This window comes from Salmo salar, chromosome 09, assembly GCF_965601325.2.
Source record: "Salmo salar chromosome 09, fSalSal1, whole genome shotgun sequence".
Lineage (NCBI taxonomy): Eukaryota > Metazoa > Chordata > Actinopteri > Salmoniformes > Salmonidae > Salmo > Salmo salar.
The window spans coordinates 41134005-41153846 of record NC_138299.1 but is presented as its reverse complement, the minus strand read 5'-3'; the positions used below and the strand labels follow the sequence as shown (position 1 = coordinate 41153846).

At 43.6% G+C, this 19842-nt stretch overlaps 1 protein-coding gene and 1 long non-coding RNA gene across 5 annotated transcripts; one reads left to right on the top strand and one right to left on the bottom strand.

Moving 5' to 3' along the window:
• Nucleotides 1-629: 629 nt before the first annotated feature.
• Nucleotides 630-18427, bottom strand: LOC106611342 (sex comb on midleg-like protein 4). 4 transcript variants are annotated; one of them, XM_014211477.3, is made up of 9 exons: nt 18182-18422; nt 10717-10935; nt 10319-10542; nt 8679-8808; nt 5910-6110; nt 4016-4177; nt 3044-3262; nt 2668-2813; nt 630-2257 (listed from the first exon to the last, which is right to left on the bottom strand). In XM_014211477.3, the coding sequence occupies exons 3-9, from the start codon at nt 10535-10537 to the stop codon at nt 2132-2134; spliced, it is 1203 nt and encodes a 400-aa protein (XP_014066952.1). In that variant the 5' UTR covers nt 10538-10542; nt 10717-10935; nt 18182-18422; the 3' UTR covers nt 630-2131. The 4 variants fall into 4 exon arrangements, with proteins under 4 accessions (XP_014066952.1, XP_014066950.1, XP_014066953.1 ...); XM_014211475.3 differs by lacking the exon at nt 18182-18422 and adding an exon at nt 11280-11440; XM_014211478.3 differs by lacking the exon at nt 10717-10935 and having other exon boundaries at nt 18182-18427.
• On the top strand, nt 17800-19465 carry LOC106611343 (uncharacterized). Its single transcript, XR_001330092.3, has 2 exons — nt 17800-17927; nt 18383-19465. It is a non-coding gene; the product is annotated as an uncharacterized LOC106611343 (long non-coding RNA).
• Nucleotides 19466-19842: the final 377 nt, after the last annotated feature.

The following is a 19842-nucleotide window of genomic DNA, read 5'->3' as shown; positions in this document are numbered from 1 at the left end:
TATTGTTCCCTTTCAGCACAAACAATGATATTATTGGATAAGTTTATGGATAAATTAAGAATGGGGTGACCAAAACCAGTCAATAAACACATCGTGGGTTAACTAAACATTTATTTTACCTGGTGGATTGCATGCTGTTTTGTTGAAAGGCTATGCTTCAAATGGGATATACAATAAATAATTCAATTCGAACAGTTATATTCATTCAGATTGAAATGTACATGCAACTGCAAAGCCTACTGCAGTAAGGCCTAGTCTACGTGCACCTGTTTCTGCATATAGCCTAACCTAGAAAGGTCAATCCCAAAGCAAACATGACTGAAAGGATAGACCATGAGCCAAACAAAGGACAGGCCATACTGTTTAACTAATTCAAATCTACTGAAATAAGCCTGTAGGCTAATACATTATTCTGCATCAGGACAAAACATAACTATCTGAATTGACACGTGATTGTGTCACATTTGGTAACATTTCATTATTATTTTCACATGAGTCCCAAGCTTGATTTCATTCTGAAAGATGCTTGATATCAACAAGAAAGATGCTTGATATCAACAAGAAAGATGCTTGATTTCATTCTGAAAGATGCTTGATATCAACAAGAAAGATGCTTGACAGACCACACCTTGTTTCCTTAATATTTTCTTAATTTTATTACTTAGATAGGATACACAGCCAGGTTAAATACACACATTGATTGATTTCCATTTAAGTCTCACAACACAAAAGCAAACATGAGATATTCAATACATTGAGAACTTCTTTAGCACCAGTACAAATTAATTAATCCATACAGTGGTTATTCTCTGATTTACAGTATAGATCTTTCCAATATTATTTTCAAAATAAAAGACCTAGTCCCAGGTTGATTTGACTTGGTATGAATTACATGTAATTGTATACAGCAGCATTGACGTACACAGGTTACTAAAAAGTACACATACTGCCAAACTGGCGTACACAAGCAATGCTATATGGCCTAATAACCCAATACTGTAGGTCAATTGAAGTTATGCAGTGAGTGTTCTCATCCATTGCTCTCCAACTCTGTTTCGATAATGATATGTAGTAAAAAATGTCCATAGTAAATATGTTGTGAGGAGGCAAGATCGAATCCCCGAGCTAACAAGGTAAAAATCTGTCGTTCTGCCCCTAAACAAGGCAGTTAACCCACTGTTCCTAGGCAGTCATTGAAAATAAGAATTTATTCTTAACTGACTTGCCTAGTTAAATAAAGGTAAAATAAAGTTTAAAAAAATGTTTAAAGAGTCTGGAGATCATTATTTTATTAAACTATAGAAATGTCTCGTTGTTATGTGTTGTAGCACAAACATGATCTTTTTGGCAATTTTATCAAAACAATATGTAAAACAATATGTAAAACAATATGCAAAACCATTTTAGTTTACATTATTTCGTGTAAATAACAAAACCAAGTATAGTAATGTTTAACATCACTGTAGCTTCCTGTTTTTAATGACATGCATTGATGTGTTAAGAACTTCATCAACAGCTTCAACCCTACTACATATTCAAGTCACTTTTGTAAAGGTATAGAATAGAACAATATGGGAGTTTTGATGTGTTTGTCACACATTTGTGGAGACCCCCCTTTTTTATATCCATTAAAACAAAGTTATACCGCAGATTTGAGACCAAGTATAAATAACAGTTTATCTAAAATAATTCCCCCTTCTCAACAGATCATAAACGTGACTTGGTATGTTTTACCAGGGCGCCTGGGTGCCTTAATAAGCTCATTTATAGGACAGCTGTATCCCTCTCCCAGGTATTGTCAACCAGTGTATCAGTTATGCATTCCACAATTTGCATATTTTGTCATCTGTATAAACCAAAACCTTGCTTCAACAGAAAAACTAGAATATCCAAAAACGTATTCTGTCACGATCACATATCACATTCTTTTCTTTAGATACATGATATATGAAAATGCAAAAATAATCAGTAAAATATAGCATCTCAAATGGCACCCTATTCCCTATATATTGTACTAGTTTTAACCAGGGCCAATAGGGCTACGGTCAAAACGAGTGGGTTATGGGTACCATTTGGAACGCATCCACAAAGTTGGGTCCCACAGATTGATGACGTGAAAAAATGTTCAGATTCAGAACTTGTTTTGTTTTAGTTTGTCGATGTGATAGCAGAGCTTCAGGGCTGGCCCCAGCTTCAGTCCTAGGTACTTCATCATCATGTCACTCTTTAGAAGTAACAGCGCATTGCCGTCTATCTCCTGTGGGATAGAAACAGAAGCTCAGGTTATATTAAATCTCCACTAAAAGTAAAGTGGACACATGTATCAGGGTTGTTTACTGAACTGGGAGTGACCCCAATCCTGGTAAGTATTTCACAAAACATCACATCCAGATATAATCCAACCACTCAAATTAAAACATCACATGAAACATAACAACTGAAAAAGAAAAGGGGTTTCCCCCAACTGTTGCAGATCCAGGCCTCAATCTCAATTTGTCTTTCAGTGATTCCTCACATCCTTGTCTCATCCTCAACTGGATTGGAAGAGAAGGTCCGAGGTCCCTCCCCAAGGACCTTCTCCTCCAAGGCGTTTTGAGAAGGTTCGTAGAGAGAGGATACGAGGTATCAAGGAAATATTTATTATGAGTGAGCCCAGGGGTAGCCTACATGCTTCCTGAAGACGTCCGCGTGAGGGCCCAGGGACTGCGGGTCGGCGTCTCTGATGAACCACACCACATCCTCTACACTCCAGGTGGAAGGGTCCTTACTGGGGGGCGGCTTGGACTCCTGGGAGTCCTGAGATGGATTGTACGCTGCATGAGAAAAGAGAAAGAGGTCAAGAAGGATTTCTATGCTGGTCTATTTTACCTGGTTAGGGCATTGTGATTATAGCAAGAAACACATTTTCCCCAAATCCCCAGGTTTTCCAGAAATCCCGGTTGGAAGATTCCCGGAATCGGGAGGGAATATTCCGGAAAACCTGGACATTTTGGGAAAGTTACCAGAATTTTGCAAGCCTAGTCTCCACTCTCCTATCTCTTACCTATCCTGTTGCCTTCCAGGAAGGTGTTAGGGCTGGACGTCTGTCTACACATGCCCAAGGGGGAGGAGCCGTTGGGGAACTGCTGCGAGGAGCGGAACCCATAGGATGGTTTGGATGAGTAGGAGGAGCTTATGGCACTGAAGGCGGAGTCACCTGGGTCCATTGAGTAGCGTTTGTCTGACGGGTCCAGAAGATACTCCTCTGGCATGGAGGTTTCAGCTGTGATATGAATGGAAAGAGATTACATAAGTAAAACATATTGGCAATACTTTGAATAACGTTCGATAGAAGCTGAAGCCTTTAAAGATGTCTATGAAATGTCCTTCTGTGCTTTTATGGTCCAATCGGAAGAAACAAGCACTGTTTGGAGAATTGAGTGTAGGGTTTCCCTGGTGCTCTTGTTTAGGTACAAGAGAATGTTCTAGGTAGTGTTCTGGCATAGAGGTCTCATTTGTTTAGGTTGGAATACAGGGATTTGGATAATGGATTAGGATTACCAGGGATTACACAAGTAAAACACCAATTGATGTGTATTTGACAAAATGTAATTCTGTGCTTTCATGTGCAATCTGACGCCATATAGCACAATATTTGAGGAACTGAGCCCACAAAATGTCTGAGGGGCGATATCTTCAAAAGCACCTGTTAAGGCACAGGATTGTTCTAAAAAGTATTATAAACCTGGTGGTTCGAGCCCTGAATACTGACTGGCTGAAAGCCGTGGTATATCAGACCGTATACCAACGGGTATCACAAAACATTCATTTTTACTGGTCTAATTATGTTGGTAACCAGTTTATAATAGCAATAAGGCACCTCGGGGGTTTCTGGTATATGGCTAATATACCACACCACCTTGGGCCTTATTGCTTAAACGTTTAATGCATCATATCTGGACCTCTGCCTACACCATTTCCCTTGTGGGATAAAGAAAGCATTTTGAATTAAATTGAATACAAGACAGTGCATTACCCTCTGATTGGTAGGAGGCATTATTATGCTGGGGGATTGGTTGGTCGCTGAAGAGGTTTTCACAGTGCAAGCTGCGACAGAGCTTCTTGAGAAAGCGTAGAACGTAGCCCATGCTGTTGACCACAGGAAGACTCAGAAGGTGCTGCTTCCCATCGAAAGTGGCTGGAACACAAAGGAACACTTGATTAACCCCTTGGGTTGCGTCCCAGATGGGACCCTATTCCAGAGCCAATGGCATCTATGCATAGTCACTTCAATAACTCTACCTACATGTACATACTACTTCAACTAACCAGTGCCAACGCACATTGACTCTGTACCGGTACCCCCCTGTATACAGTCTCCACATTGACTCTGTACCGGTACCCCCCTGTATATAGTCTCCACATTGACTCTGTACCGGTACCCCCCTGTATATAGTCTCCACATTGACTCTGTACCGGTACCCCCCTGTATATAGTCTCCACATTGACTCTGTACCGGTACCCCCCTGCATATAGTCTCCACATTGACTCTGTACCGGTACCCCCCTGTATATAGTCTCCACATTGACTCTGTACCGGTACCCCCCTGTATATAGTCTCCACATTGACTCTGTACCGGTACCCCCCTGTATATAGTCTCCACATTGACTCTGTACCGGTACCCCCCTGTATATAGTCTCCACATTGACTCTGTACCGGTACCCCCCTGTATATAGTCTCCACATTGACTCTGTACCGGTACCCCCCTGTATATAGTCTCCACATTGACTCTGTACCGGTACCCCCCTGTATATAGTCTCCACATTGACTCTGTACCGGTACCCCCCTGTATATAGTCTCCACATTGACTCTGTACCGGTACCCCCCTGTATATAGTCTCCACATTGACTCTGTACCGGTACCCCCCCTGTATATAGTCTCCACATTGACTCTGTACCGGTACCCCCCCTGTATATAGTCTCCACATTGACTCTGTACCGGTACCCCCCTGTATATAGTCTCCACATTGACTCTGTACCGGTACCCCCCTGTATATAGTCTCCACATTGACTCTGTACTGGTATCCCCTGTATATAGTCTCCACATTGACTCTGTACTGGTATCCCCTGTATATAGTCTCCACATTGACTCTGTACTGGTACCCCCCTGTATATAGTCTTGCTATTGTTGTTTTACTGCTGCTCTTCAATTACTTGTTACTTTTATCTCTTATTCTTATCTGTATTTTTTGAAACTGCATTGTTGGTTAAGGGCTTGTAAGTAAGCATTTCACTGTAAGGTCTACACCTGTTGTATTTGTCTCTTGTGACTAATAACATTTGATTTGAAGTGTTGCTCTGTGAATAGGGTGCTATTTGGGACGCAACGCCGGAATATATTTGAATTTCCCATTGCAGTAAATCTTGTTGCAGTTAACTTTGCTCTAGGGGACACATCTCTACAACCATGTCTCAAAGCAACAGTTACAACCAATGCATTTCATCCACTGACATTCAAAGATGGAAATGGCCAATAACCCCGGGGTAACAGATCCGGATGTTCTCAGATGTTCTCATGGTTACTAGATTATCTAATCAGTGTATGTCAATTTCTATCATTTCCCTCAGGCCAGTTGCTACGAATAAAATGTATAAATATAAAACCAAAATCTCAGTGACACTGTACAATAGGTGGGTCTGTGGTATTTTCCTAGTGGCCTGTGTTATGGTTAATCATGTCATTTTCTAACCTTTATTCAAAGCTTTTTCATCCAACTGTCCCTTTTTATTTGTATGTCAGATGGTCCAGCACCATTCTCAGAGAAATGCTTTCATTTTTGGTCTAATTCTCATTTCTGGAAAAGGCTTAACATAAAAGGTTAAAATCCAGGTCGTGACATGATTAACCAAGGCACACGGCCCTAGTTATACCTGATATTTTCTCCCCTCCGTAGCCCTGTGTGAGGAGAGTGAACACAGCTTTCTGCTGGAAGGCGCTGTCGATGCATCCCTGGACGGCCTGCTGCAGCACCACCGAGGGCCTGTCAGGCCCAAAATGATCTGGGAGCTGCTGCAGCTTCTTCCTGTCCAGGTTAGGGCCCATGTTGACATGCTTGTTGATGTAGATACACACTGCAGGATACACAAGAGTGGAGAGAGCGAGGGTTAGTAACCATGTTCGCTTACTTGATGATGTACGAACGAGGGTTAGTAACCATGTTCGCTTACTTGATGCTGTACGAGCGAGGGTTAGTAACCATGTTCGCTTACTTGATGATGTACGAACGAGGGTTAGTAACCATGTTCGCTTACTTGATGCTGTACGAGCGAGGGTTAGTAACCATGTTCGCTTACTTGATGATGTACGAGCGAGGGTTAGTAACCATGTTCGCTTACTTGATGATGTACGAGCGAGGGTTAGTAACCATGTTCTCTTACTTGATGATGTACGAGCGAGGGTTAGTAACCATGTTCGCTTACTTGATGATGTACGAGCGAGGGTTAGTAACCATGTTCGCTTACTTGATGATGTACGAGCGAGGGTTAGTAACCATGTTCGCTTACTTGATGATGTACGAGCGAGGGTTAGTAACCATGTTCGCTTACTTGATGATGTACGAGCGAGGGTTAGTAACCATGTTCGCTTACTTGATGATGTACGAGCGAGGGTTAGTAACCATGTCCACCTGCTTGATGATGTACGAGCGAGGGTTAGTAACCATGTTCGCTTACTTGAAGATGTACGAGCGAGGGTTAGTAACCATGTCCACCTGCTTGATGATGTACGAGCGAGGGTTAGTAACCATGTTCGCTTACTTGATGATGTACGAGCGAGGGTTAGTAACCATGTTCGCTTACTTGATGATGTACGAGCGAGGGTTAGTAACCATGTTCGCTTACTTGATGATGTACGAGCGAGGGTTAGTAACCATGTCCACCTGCTTGATGATGTACGAGCGAGGGTTAGTAACCATGTTCGCTTACTTGATGATGTACGAGCGAGGGTTAGTAACCATGTTCGCTTACTTGATGATGTACGAGCGAGGGTTAGTAACCATGTCCACCTGCTTGATGATGTACGAGCGAGGGTTAGTAACCATGTCCACCTGCTTGATGATGTACGTAGTTACACACTGCAGGACACACAGCAGGAGGGACAGAGGAGACAAAGATATTTAGGTCGGCTACTTTGGTGACGTTGCTTTCCTTAAATTAACGAGTACAGTATGCTTATAACTAACAGAATACAAATTACATTTGAAATGTGATTACCAACATGACTTTTCATAACACCCAAGATGTTTCACCAGACAAAGCATTATGGAGGGAGACATTGGAAAATGAGGCAAACTCTGTGAGCCTAGGGCCTTGTTTATCAGATGTGCCTAAGCACAAAGAAGACAACCTTGCGTGCACCACTTTTCCCGCAAAGGTTGGTATTTATCAAATTAGAATTTGACAGGAAAGTGTGCATATGTCAGACCATGCGTACTCACAACTTCTAGTGGTTGAAGAATTGTATTACAAGTCAATACTGTTGTTTTGAGTGTTTGACACAAGGGAATTATAATAAAGCGTTGCAAGGAAAAACATTAAAACGTAGCCTAACGGTAAGAAGGTCACATAGCGCCTTCGTAGGAGCGCAACATCATTGTCTATTTCATCTCAGAGACTATACCAAGACAGGAGATATAAACACAATCATCTATTGACAAAGAAGTGTGGGCTGTAGCATTTCTTTTTCTATTGTTTGAACAGTCAGTCAATCATCCAGAATGTGAGGCCAGTGTTTGGCACTCGCTATTGGCGACATGCATTCTTAGTTTGAAAAAGGTCACTGCAAAAGATGAAAACATTCTGCCCACACCTGTATAGAAATGTGATAAAATTAGCTATTGTGCTTTCTTTTAGAAACTGTCATCACCCAGTTCCAACATTTCCAGGGTGTTTTTGTTACCATAAAAGGTGAATGGAGAGCGTTTTCCAGGCGGGGTTGTAATACAAATATAGTATGGCTCTGATTTATCAATGAAAACATGTTTATATGTTGCGTGCGACCGTTTGATAAATCCCAATAATTTGTTGTGCATGCGAATCTAGAATCTCCACATACGCCAGAAATTTGTACGAAATGTACGCACGGTTGAAAAATGAGGGCCCAGGGGCGTGGCAGAGTAGGGGTGGGGCCTACCTGTGAGCACCTGGGGCCTGGCGGGGTGGGTATAGTTAACTGTGAGCACCTGGAGCCTGGCGGAGTGGGTTATAGTTAACTGTGAGCACCTGGAGCCTGGCGGAGTGGGTATAGTTAACTGTGAGCACCTGGAGCCTGACGGAGTGGGGTATAGTTAACTGTGAGCACCTGGAGCCTGGCAGAGTGGGTATAGTTAACTGTGAGCACCTGGAGCCTGGCAGAGTGGGTATAGTTAACTGTGAGCACCTGGAGCCTGGCGGAGTGGGTATAGTTAACTGTGAGCACCTGGAGCCTGGCGGAGTGGGTATAGTTAACTGTGAGCACCTGGAGCCTGGCGGAGTGGGTATAGTTAACTGTGAGCACCTGGAGCCTGGCGGAGTGGGTATAGTTAACTGTGAGCACCTGGAGCATGGCGGAGTGGGTATAGTTAACTGTGAGCACCTGGAGCCTGGCAGAGTGGGTATAGTTAACTGTGAGCACCTGGGGTGTGGCGGGGTGGGTATAGTTACCTGTGAGCACCTGGGGTGTGGCAGAGTGGGGGATGGTAGCAGCATCCTGGGGGATGGAGCTCATGTCTGGTTCTGGGGTGCTGCTGGGAGGAGAGATGGCCAGGGGATTCAGCACCATCCTGGGCTTCAGCTGCAGGAAGACAGGGGGTTGGATCTCAGTATCTAATTGTAAATAATACATGCAATTTAGCATACGCGTTTGTCCAAAGCGACTGATAGTCACGCGTGCATACATTTTTACATATCGGTGGCCCCCGGGAATCGAACCCACAACATTCTTGTTGCAAGCGCCATGCCATACAGTCTGAGATAGCAACAATAGACTAAAAGATAACGGTTCTCAATTGGCATTAGTAAACACTCAACAGAAATCTATACATTGATATTTTTACACAGAAACTTGTAAATAAAATAACCTCTCCTCTTCGTATTGAAATATTTACCAAGCATTTCATTTTGCTAGGCATATACAGGGCCAATCAGAATATCAATTAAAACAGTGTTCAATTAAACAAACAAAGGCTACCTCATGTTATATATTACTCCCACTAAATCTAAATGAAGTTAGGTCTGTCAAGCTACATCATCATAAGCATTTTGTTAACATCCTGCATCCCCATTGGCCCCTCTCCTTTCCCTCTCCTCCAATCCCATCCCCTCTCCTTTCCCTCTCCTCCAATCCCATCCCCTCTCCTTTCCCTCTCCTCCAATCCCATCCCCTCTCCTTTCCCTCTCCTCCAATCCCATCCCCTCCCCTTTCCCTCTCCTCCAATCCCATCGCCTTTCCCTCTCCTCCAATCCCATCCCCTTTCCCTCTCCTCCAATTCCATCCCCTTTCCCTCTCCTCCAATCCCATCCCCTCCTCTTTCTCTCACTTCCCATCCCATCCCCTCTTTACCTCTCTTCCCATCCCATCCCCTCTTTCCCTCTCCTCCAATCCCATCCCCTTTCCCTCTCCTCCAATCCCATCCCCTCCTCTTTCTCTCTCCTTCCCTCCCATCCCCTCCTCTTTCTCTCTCCTCCAATCCCATCCCCTACCCTCTTTCTCTCTCTTCCCATCCCATCCCCTTTCCCTCTCCTCCAATCCCATCCCCTTTCCCTCTCCTCCAATCCCATCCCCTCCTCTTTCTCTGACTTCCCATCCCATCCCCTCCCCCTCTCCTCCCATCCCCTCTTTCTCTCTCCTTCCCTCCCATCCCCTCCTCTTTCCCTCTCCTCCCATCCCCTCCTCTTTCCCTCTCCTCCCATCCCCTCCTCTTTCCCTCTCCTCCCATCCCCTCCTCTTTCCCTCTCCTCCCATCCCCTCCTCTTTCCCTCTCCTCCCATCCCCTCCTCTTTCCCTCTCCTCCCATCCCCTCCTCTTTCTCTCTCCTCCCATCCCCTCCTCTTTCTCTCTCCTCCCATCCCCTCCTCTTTCTCTCTCCTCCCATCCCCTCCTCTTTCTCTCTCCTCCCATCCCCTCCTCTTTCTCTCTCCTCCCATCCCCTCCTCTTTCTCTCTCCTCCCATCCCCTCCTCTTTCTCTCTCCTCCCATCCCCTCCTCTTTCCCTCTCCTCCATTCCCATCCCCTCCCCTTTCTCTCTCCTCCAATCCCCTCCAATCCCCTCTTCTTTCTCTCTCCTCCCATCCCTGACACTGACCTTGAAGCCAGGTTTTCTCCCCCTCTTCTTGGGCACTTTGAGGGGAGGGAGGGATTCAGGGTAGCGGGTTGGAAAATCCATCTTGCGATGTAGTGGGGGTCTCCCCCTCTTCCTGCCTGGAATCTTTCCTGGCTGGCTGGGGAGGAAGGAGGGAGACACTGCAGGCGACTGCATTTCACTGTTGCTGTCTGCTTTCTGTGCTGCTGCAGGTACACTCATTGGAGCTGGAGGGAGACATACAGGAAGGAGGGAAACACAAAGGGAGAAATAATTATATTAATTGAAGACTGCATGGCACATAATAAAAAACAGTGGCAGTTCCACCATCCAGTCCATCCTATCCTCAATGTGCATGAACCCCAGCATTCTGTCTGCTTGTTTCCCAGAGCTTCCATTACCTGATCTCCTCTGATCTAGAATGCTTGAGAACCAAGCGCTTCCCTTCTTAGATCCCGGTTAGATTCCAGAATAGCAGAAGAAGGTTCTAAACCCTGCACACTGCCTCAGCAGGCTGTTGAAGCCATCTTGCCTTTAGATGCTGTATGTTTTCTCTCTGCTCCTCTCGTCTCTGCTGCTGCACGGCACACAGGCTGGCTGGCTGCAGACTCCTCATTACACTAATGCATTCAGCAGTGGCAGAGGAAGGGGGGGGGGGGGGGGGGGGAGGGAGGGGGAATTGACTTCACCATGGCTACACAGCTATGAATTACCATTATGATGACAGTGCTCACCATAATCTTAAAAAAGCAGCAGCCTCAAGAGCCAGCCTAGCCTACTGATGAAAACAACATCAACATGCATGTCTCATACATAGAGCGCAGAAGACTAGACACACAGGCAATGCTGAATTATTACAGTGGTTAAAATATAGCATTAGCATGCAGCATGCTTCATCCTTCCTTTGTGCAGACAAAGACAACAGAAAATAAAGGGAGATAAAACAGAGCCAGTATGCACACACCATCAGAATGAATGAGGATTGGAGAGTATATTCCTTTTCAGTTGTTCTCCTATTGAATCACCCTCTGTCCTGTCTGTGTCTTTGCCTGCTTCTAAATGTCTTCAACTGCTCCGTAGAGCGGAATCTCCAAGCAAGGCGGATTCCACTGTAATAGTGTGTGTGTGTGTGTGGTGTGTGTGTGTGTGTGTGTGTGTGTGTGTGTGTGTGTGTGTGTGTGTGTGTGTGTGTGTGTGTGTGTGTGTGTGTGTCTGCCAGTGCTGGGAAACATTCTCCTGTTGTCATGGCAACAAGCCTGTGACACCCTGCCGGCTGTATCTCCCATGTCTTGCTGCTTGATACTCAGGCCCAAAACTGGGTGGATGTATAATTAGTATAGAAGACACCCTCAAACCAAACGCTAATTACAATAGGAATTCATTTGAAAGTGTTGAGGGTGTACATAGATATGGTGTGTGTGTGTGTGTGTGTGTGTGTGTGTGTGTGTGTGTGTGTGTGTGTGTGTGTGGTGTCCCGCAATTAGTGCTTTGAGGTCGGTTCGGTTTCAATTATTTTTTTTAAACATTAAATGCACTATGCATTATGTGGGTTGAATGCTGTAACAACACAGAATAAAATAATGAATAAAGTCCCATGATGGTAGTGACTGCCCATTACTGCTTATCACTTATTAATCATCCTTTATTCACATTACTTTAATAAAATATTTCAGTTGTTGTGTATACTGAGTGTACAAAACATTAAGAACACCTGATCTTTCCATGACAGACTGACCAGTTGAATCCAGGTGAAAGCTATGATCACTTATTGATGTCACTTGTTAAATCCTCTTCAGTCAGTGCAGATGAAGGGGAAGAGACAGGTGAAAGAAGGATTTTTAAGCCTTGAGACAATTGAGACATGGATTGTGTATGTGTGCCATTCAGAGGGTGAATGTACAAGACAAAATATTTAGGTGCCTTTGAACGGGGTATGATAGTAGGTGCCAGGCACACCGGTTTGTGTCAAGAACTGCAAAGCTGCTGGGTTTTTCACGCTCAACAGTTTCCCATGTGTATCAAGATTGGTCCACCACCCAAAGGACATTCAGCCAACTTGACACAACTGTGGGAAGCATTGGAGTCAACATGGGCCAGCATCCCTGTGGAACGCTTGACACTTTGTAGAGTCCATGTCCTGATGAATTGAGGATGTTCTGAGGGCGAAAGGGGGGGGGTGCAACTCAATATTAGGAAGGTGTCCTTAATGTTTGGTATACTTATGTATATTAGATTTGTTTTATTTGATTACTTTATTATTTCATTCCAAGTCATCATCTCATCTCTATAGAGCTGCTGTCTGACAAAATCACAATTTTAGTAGTTGTTGAAAGTAAATAAGGCATACTTTTATGACTCCTGAATACCAATTATCAATCACTTAGATGTATTTTCAGTTAGAGATACATGTACAGTACCTTGAAGCAACTGCTCTATATCCCTCTTGATCGCGCATTGTTCAGTCGCTCTCTCTAACATAGCAGGCATAAAATAAACACACAGACCAGACAAGTAGGTGCACTATGGATTACGGTCATTGTAGTTCATTTCCACTTTTTCTGCACTTAACTATAACTATAACTATGTAGACTATTGGCCTGTTGAAAACTACAACTCTATCACACAGTTCGGGCTTGATCTGATTTAGCCTATCTGTAGAGAAACTGCACTGAGCTCATAGAAAAACACAGAATGAAATGTAATTCAAACGTAAAAAAATATGAAAAAAATATCTTTTTTTTTTTTTACAATTTGTGATATACAATTGGTAGTTACAGTCTTGTCCCATCGCTGCATCTCCCATACGGACTCAGGAGAGGCGAAGGTCGACAAGCCATACTGCTTCTTAACACACTGCACACTTAACCCGGAAGCCAGCTGCACCAATGTGTCGGAGGAAACACTGTACAGCTGCCGACCGAAGTCAGTGTGCATGCGCTGGACCGCCACAAGGAGTCGCTGGAGCGCGATTGGACAAGGACATCCCAGCCGCCCAAACCCTCCCCTAACCCGGACGACGCTGGACCAATTGTCTGCCGCTTCATGGGTCTCCCGGTAGCGGCCGGCTGTGACACAGCCCGGGATCGAACTCGGATCTGTAGTGACGCCGATGCAGTGCCTTAGACCGCTGCGGCACTCCGGAGGCCTTAATTAAAATAATTTAACCGTCATTGGTCAATTAGTTGTTTAAAAAGTGAAAAATAACCTACTTTCCGGTTAATCGCTCAGCACTAGTGTGTGTTGGTGTGAATGTGGTGTGAATGTGTTTCAGAATGCAGTCACTGAGGTGATTTCACCCCAAGAACAGTGTTTAAAGTCATTGTCAATCTATTGCTTGTGTCCATTTCTAGAGTGGTAGGCTTCAGAAATCAGCGATTTGTACAGTGTTTTGGGCACAGTCTTACCACAATTATGTGAATAATGAAACATCTTAATATAGCTGGCACACCTGGTTGTGTATTCTACATCCCTATGAACATGTTAAGATATTATTGGGCATACTACCATTATATTTCATATAGGTATGGTCATGCGAAATTGATCCATTGAGTTGTTTGGCGGCCATATTGGCCTTGTATATACAAATCTTTTTAAAACCCTGTTCTAGCTGTGTGTGTGCAATTTGGTGCTTCTATCACTAAATTTACAATCCAAAAACATAGCTTCCCCACTACATTTTTCAGGAAAACTAAAATCCGTCTTACCTTATTTCTACCAGCATGTCACGTGTGCAACTAGAGGTGTCACACCCTGATCTGTTTCATCTGTCCTATTGATTGTCTCCACCCCCTCCAGGTGTCGCTAATTTTCCCTGGTGTATATATTCCTTTTTCCTGTCTCTCTGTGCCAGTTCGTCTGGTATGTTTTTCAAGACAACCAGCATGTTTTCCCGTATTCCTGCTTCTAGTCGCTTTTTGCTAGTCCTCCCGGTTTTGACCCTTGCCTATTTTCTGGAGTCCATACCCACCTGCCTGACCATTCTGCCTGCCACTCTGTACCTCCTGGACTCTGAACTGGTTTTGACCTTTTTCCTGTCCATGACCATTCTCTTGCCTACTTTTTTTGGAATGTTAATAAATATCAACGACTCAATCCATCTGCCTCGTGTGTCTGCATCTAGGTCTCGCCTTGTGCCCTTATAAGAGGTATATAAAAATCACCTTTACTCCACACACAGAAACGCATACAAAGCTCTCCTTCACCCTCCATTTGGCAAATCTGACCATAACTCTATCCTCCTGATTTCTGCTTATTAGCAAAAACTCAAACAGGAAGTACCAGCTCAATATGGAAGTGGTCCGATGAAGTGGATGCTAAGCTACAGGACTGTTTCACTAGCACAGACTGGAATATGTTCCGGGATTCATCCGATCGATGGCATTGAGGAGTTTACCACATCCGTCACCGGCTTCATTAATAAGTGCATTGGCGACGTTGTCCCCACAGTGACCGTACGTACACTGTACATATCCCAACCAGAAGCCACGGATTACAGGCGACATCCGCACTGAGCTAGAGGCTAGAGCTGTAGCTTTCAAGGAGTGGGACACTAATCCGGATGCTTATAAGAAATCCTGCTACGCCGTCTGACAAACCATCAAACAGGCAAAGTGTCAATACAGGACTAAGATCAACTTCTACTACACCGGCTGCGGTCGTAGATATGGCAGGGCATGCGCACTAGCACGGTTTACAAAGAGAAACCCAGCCGCGAGCTACCCAGTGATGCGAGCCCACCAGATGAGCTAAATGCCTTCTATGCTCACTTCAAGGCAAGCAACACTGAACCATACATGAGAGCACCAGTGGTTCCGGACGACTGTGTAATCACGCTCTCTGTAGCCGATGTGAGTAAGACCTTGAAACAGGTTAACATTCACCAGACAAATTACCAGGATGTGTAGTCAGAGCATGCGCTGACCAGCTTGCGAGTGTCTTCACTGACATTTTAAACCTCTCCCTTATCCAGTCTATAATACCTACATGTTTCAAGCAGACCACTATAGTCCCTGTGCCCAAGAACTCCAAGGTAACCTGTCTAAATGACTATCGCCACGTAGCACTCACATCTGTAACCATGAAATGCTTTGAAAGGCTGGTCATGGCTCACATCAACACCATCATCCCAGACACCCTGGACCCACTCCTATTCGTACTCCACACTGCCCTTTCCCACTTGGACAAGAAGAACACCTATGTGAGAATGCAGTTCATTGACTACAGCTCAGAATTCAACACCATAGTGCCCTCAAAGATCATCACTAAGCTAAGGACCCTGTGACTGAACAACTCCCTCTGCAACTGGATCCTGAACTTCCTGACGGGCCGCCCCCAGGTGGTGAGGGTAGGTGACAACGCATCTACCACGCTGACCCTCGACACGGGGGCCCCTCAGAGGGCGTGCTTAGTCTCCAACCTGTACTCCCTGTTCACCCACGACTGCGTGGCCGCGCACGACTCCAACACCATCATTAAATTTGCAGATGACACAACAGTGGTAGGCCTGATCACCGACGACGATGAGACAGCCTATAGGGAAGAGGTCAGAGACCTGGTAGTGTGTTGGCAGAATAACAACCTCTCCCTCAACGTCAGCAAGACAAAGGAGCTGATCGTGGACTACAGGAAACGGAGAGGGCCGAGCACGCCACTATTCACATCGACGGAGCTGTAGTGGAGTGTGTCGAGAGCTTCAAGTTCCTCTGTGTCCACATCACTAAGGATCTATCATGGTCCACACACACCAACACAGTCGTGAAGAGGGCACGACAATGCCTATTCGCCCTCAGAAGGCTGAAAAAGTTTGGCATGCACCATTGAGAGCATCTTGACTGGCTGCATCACCGCTTGGTATAGCACCGCTTGGTATAGCAACTGCTTGGCATCCGTCCGCAAAGTGCTACAGAGAGTAGTGCGTACAGCCCAGTTCATCACTGGGACCGAGCACTCTGCCATCCAGGACCGCTATACCAGGTGGTGTCAGAGAAAGGCCCTAAAAATTGTCAAAGACTCCAGCCACCCAAGTCACGGCAAGCAGTACCGATATACCAAATCTGGAACCAACAGAACCCTGAACAGCTTCTTCCTCCAAGCCATAAGACTGCTAAATACTGTAGTTAGTTAAATAGTTAACCAAATACTGTAGCTACCAGGACTATCTGCATTGACCCTTTTGGTAACACTTTATTGGACACCTAGCGTCATAACACGGTCATAACCATGTCATAGCATTGTCATAACACTGTAATGACACATATGTTGTGACATACAGTATATTGCAATATTTTATGGTTGGTTATGACACCTACATAAGAAGGTCAAAGCCCACAAATCCTAACACAAAAGGCAAACCATTCTACTTATAAATAGTATGTTAAGTAACATTTCCTAAAATTGACCATATCATTACCATTGTAAATGTACACACATTGATGACAAATATGTGCCTAACCCAATGCTATATCGCTGATTTTTTTATTTAACCTTTATTTAACTAGGCAAGTCAGTTAAGAACAAATTCTTATTTACAGTGACGTCCTTCACCGGCCAAACCCGGACGACGCTGGGCCAATTGTGCGCCGCCCTATGGGACTCCCAATCACGGCCGGTTGTGATACAGCCTGGATTTGAACAAGGGTGTCTGTAGTGACGCCTCAAACACTGAGATGTAGTGCCTTAGACTGCTGTGCCACTCGGGAGACTGGTACTGATGACTTGGAAGAATGCACCAGCAAGACAAAACACCCTCTTTGAGACTTATGACTGACATATGGTTTTTCAGGATAAAAATAAACAGAATGGAGCTAGGCACAGGCAAAATAAGTAAATGGGTACGAATACTTTCTGAAGGCACAGTTGAAACATTTCATGAACTTTCAAAACCACTTGTCAAACAAAGTTTAACATTATCAGGGTTTCCTTTTTAAAGCAATTTATACAGGTTATTCTGATATGTACACTAGAGGTCAAATGTAAAAGTTCTGTTGACCTAACATTCCCGAAATTGTATCTGATGGATAGCTGTTAATCTAAGCTTTGCAATTATATCTGATTAATGGGTATATGTGGGAAATAACTTGTATACTGACATTGTTTGTCATAGTAAAATCCTTATGGGAAAAATGAATGAGATGGAGGGATGAAATAAAGAGTGATAGCACAGAGAAAGCTGCCATTGCTGCACTGCTATCACACATGTTCCAACTAGGGACATAGACCTACAAGAAAATCACTATGAGGCATCTTCACGAATTTGCGGGTCTGGCCCATAGACTATTACTGCCAATGCCATTCATTGCCAATTGAGATCAAATAAACCAACACTGCAACAACATGTGCATATTTAGTAAGCTACTTTATTCTCTATTCATGGAAAAAAATAAGCATAATGTGAACTGCAGTCCTTAATTAAATGAGAAATACAGCCCTCTCCTGGCTCACTTAAGGATAATTTTGTGCATTTTTGCCTGATTCAATAAAGTTGCATTTGAAGCCAAAATGGCGACGTACATGTTGTCGTCAAAGATGTCGCCCATCATTAGACTTCTATTGAAAGAGCAGTCCTATTCCTCGAGAACGATATGTAACGGTATGACTGAAATTTCCAGACGAGGTGAGAATATTATTTTGGTATCAATTTGTTATTTTGGTGTGTCGTTTCAAATGAGTATCAACTGACAGCTAGTTTACTGTAGCGTGTTAGCATAGCTAAAGTTAACTAGTTACCTTAACCTGTCAAACTTCATTCCATTCCGGACTTGTCTAGTCAGGCTGGCTAGCTAATTAACTGGCAACAAGCACATAAATCAGCCATTATTATAATGACATTAATAGCTAGCTACATTGTTGCGGTGCTGACAAACGTACCTTTTTGAGACGAGGGGATAACGAATCGCTGACAAATCAATCTTTGGACAGCTTGCTCGCTAACTTCGTAACGTTAACTGGATAACAGTTTTTGCTCCTCTAAACACGTAACTTTAAACCTCCACAGGGGTCTAGCTATATATCTTACTACCACAGCATCAGGATGTTAATGTTTATTCCGTGATCTTGTCTGCTGGTCAGGCTACTCGACAGATGGAGATGCTCTCCAGCCTGCTGCAGAAGTAAGCAATGCCGCCGCAGCGTACAGCGGACCGCTGGAGCACTACACCAATCTGGACATGGACTGGGCGCTGCGAGAGGACCCGCATCACAAAGCCGTGGTTCAGACCTCGGATAAAATGCACAAAACCCTACGAGGTTACAGCAACCAGCCTCGGTTCTCGAAAAACATTGTCCTTGTCAGCCACTTACTTAGTATTATTGGGAATCTATTTACGCTGAGAGAATTGATGGAAAGATACAACTTTGAGGTTTCAAGCAAGGAATATGACACTGTTATAAAATCTATACCTTGTGGGGTAAAATATTTACTTCAGAATAATGCATATTTTGGAACATATATTGTAAGCGATATCCAGAGGAATGGCGTAGGTTTACTAGATAAGAAATTCAACAATCTTTTATTAAAGGATATTTTCTACAGGAAGTCTATTCCCTCTGCGATATTTTGTTGGGCTTCATCGTTTGATGTAAACTGGCGCCGTGCTTGGCTCATTCCACACATTTATGGTGACCAATAAAGTAAAGGAGATCTCCTTTAAGATTATCCATAGATTCTGTCTGTGTAATAGCTTGATTTCTAAATATATACCTTATGTTACCAGTGAATGCAGTTTTTGTCAACTAGAAACTGAATCTATTGAACACTTATTCTGTAATTGTTTACATAGTGGGGTGTTCTGGACTGATGTAAAACTATATCTTGGAAACAAAATGCATTCAACGGTTGAAATATCTAAGTTTGACATATGGTTTTACTACAGTGATTCCACAATTTGTGGGTCAGTATGTTTATAAATCTCTTTATTTTATCAGGAACATTTTTCATACACAAATCATTTTATGAAGAAAAAGCCTGTTAATTTTTGTATCTGATTTGGAAAACTATTTAGAATCATTCAAACGTCTAAAAAATGTATTCGCTACATGTCTATTTTTGATATCATGTGGATTTGTATTTCATTTTCTTCTATGTCTTTGTGTAATTTCTCTGGCTGTTCTGTTTTGCATGTTACTGTTTAATAAAATAAATAAATACAGCAACCAGCCTACGTCCATCTTTTTCAAAGGTAATTGGATTTTTATGCATGCACTGATTTTAGAAACTGGTGTGCAGACTAACAAAACACATTCAATAATGTACAGGGGCGTCAGGCAGAGGCATGTCTTAACAAATGGGATTTGGGATTATGGGATTTACTATAAAGATATAAAGATATGGGATTTACTATAAAGATATGTCATTTAACTGTAACATTTTATTGCCTTTTAATGTGCCATGAACACAACCATGCTGTTTTCATCAGATTTTGAAACAAATCACTTCAAAAAGTATGTTCCCTTCAAATCAAACTTTATTTGTCACCTGTGCCGAATACAACAGGTGTAGTCCTTACCGTGAAATGCTTATTTACAAGCCC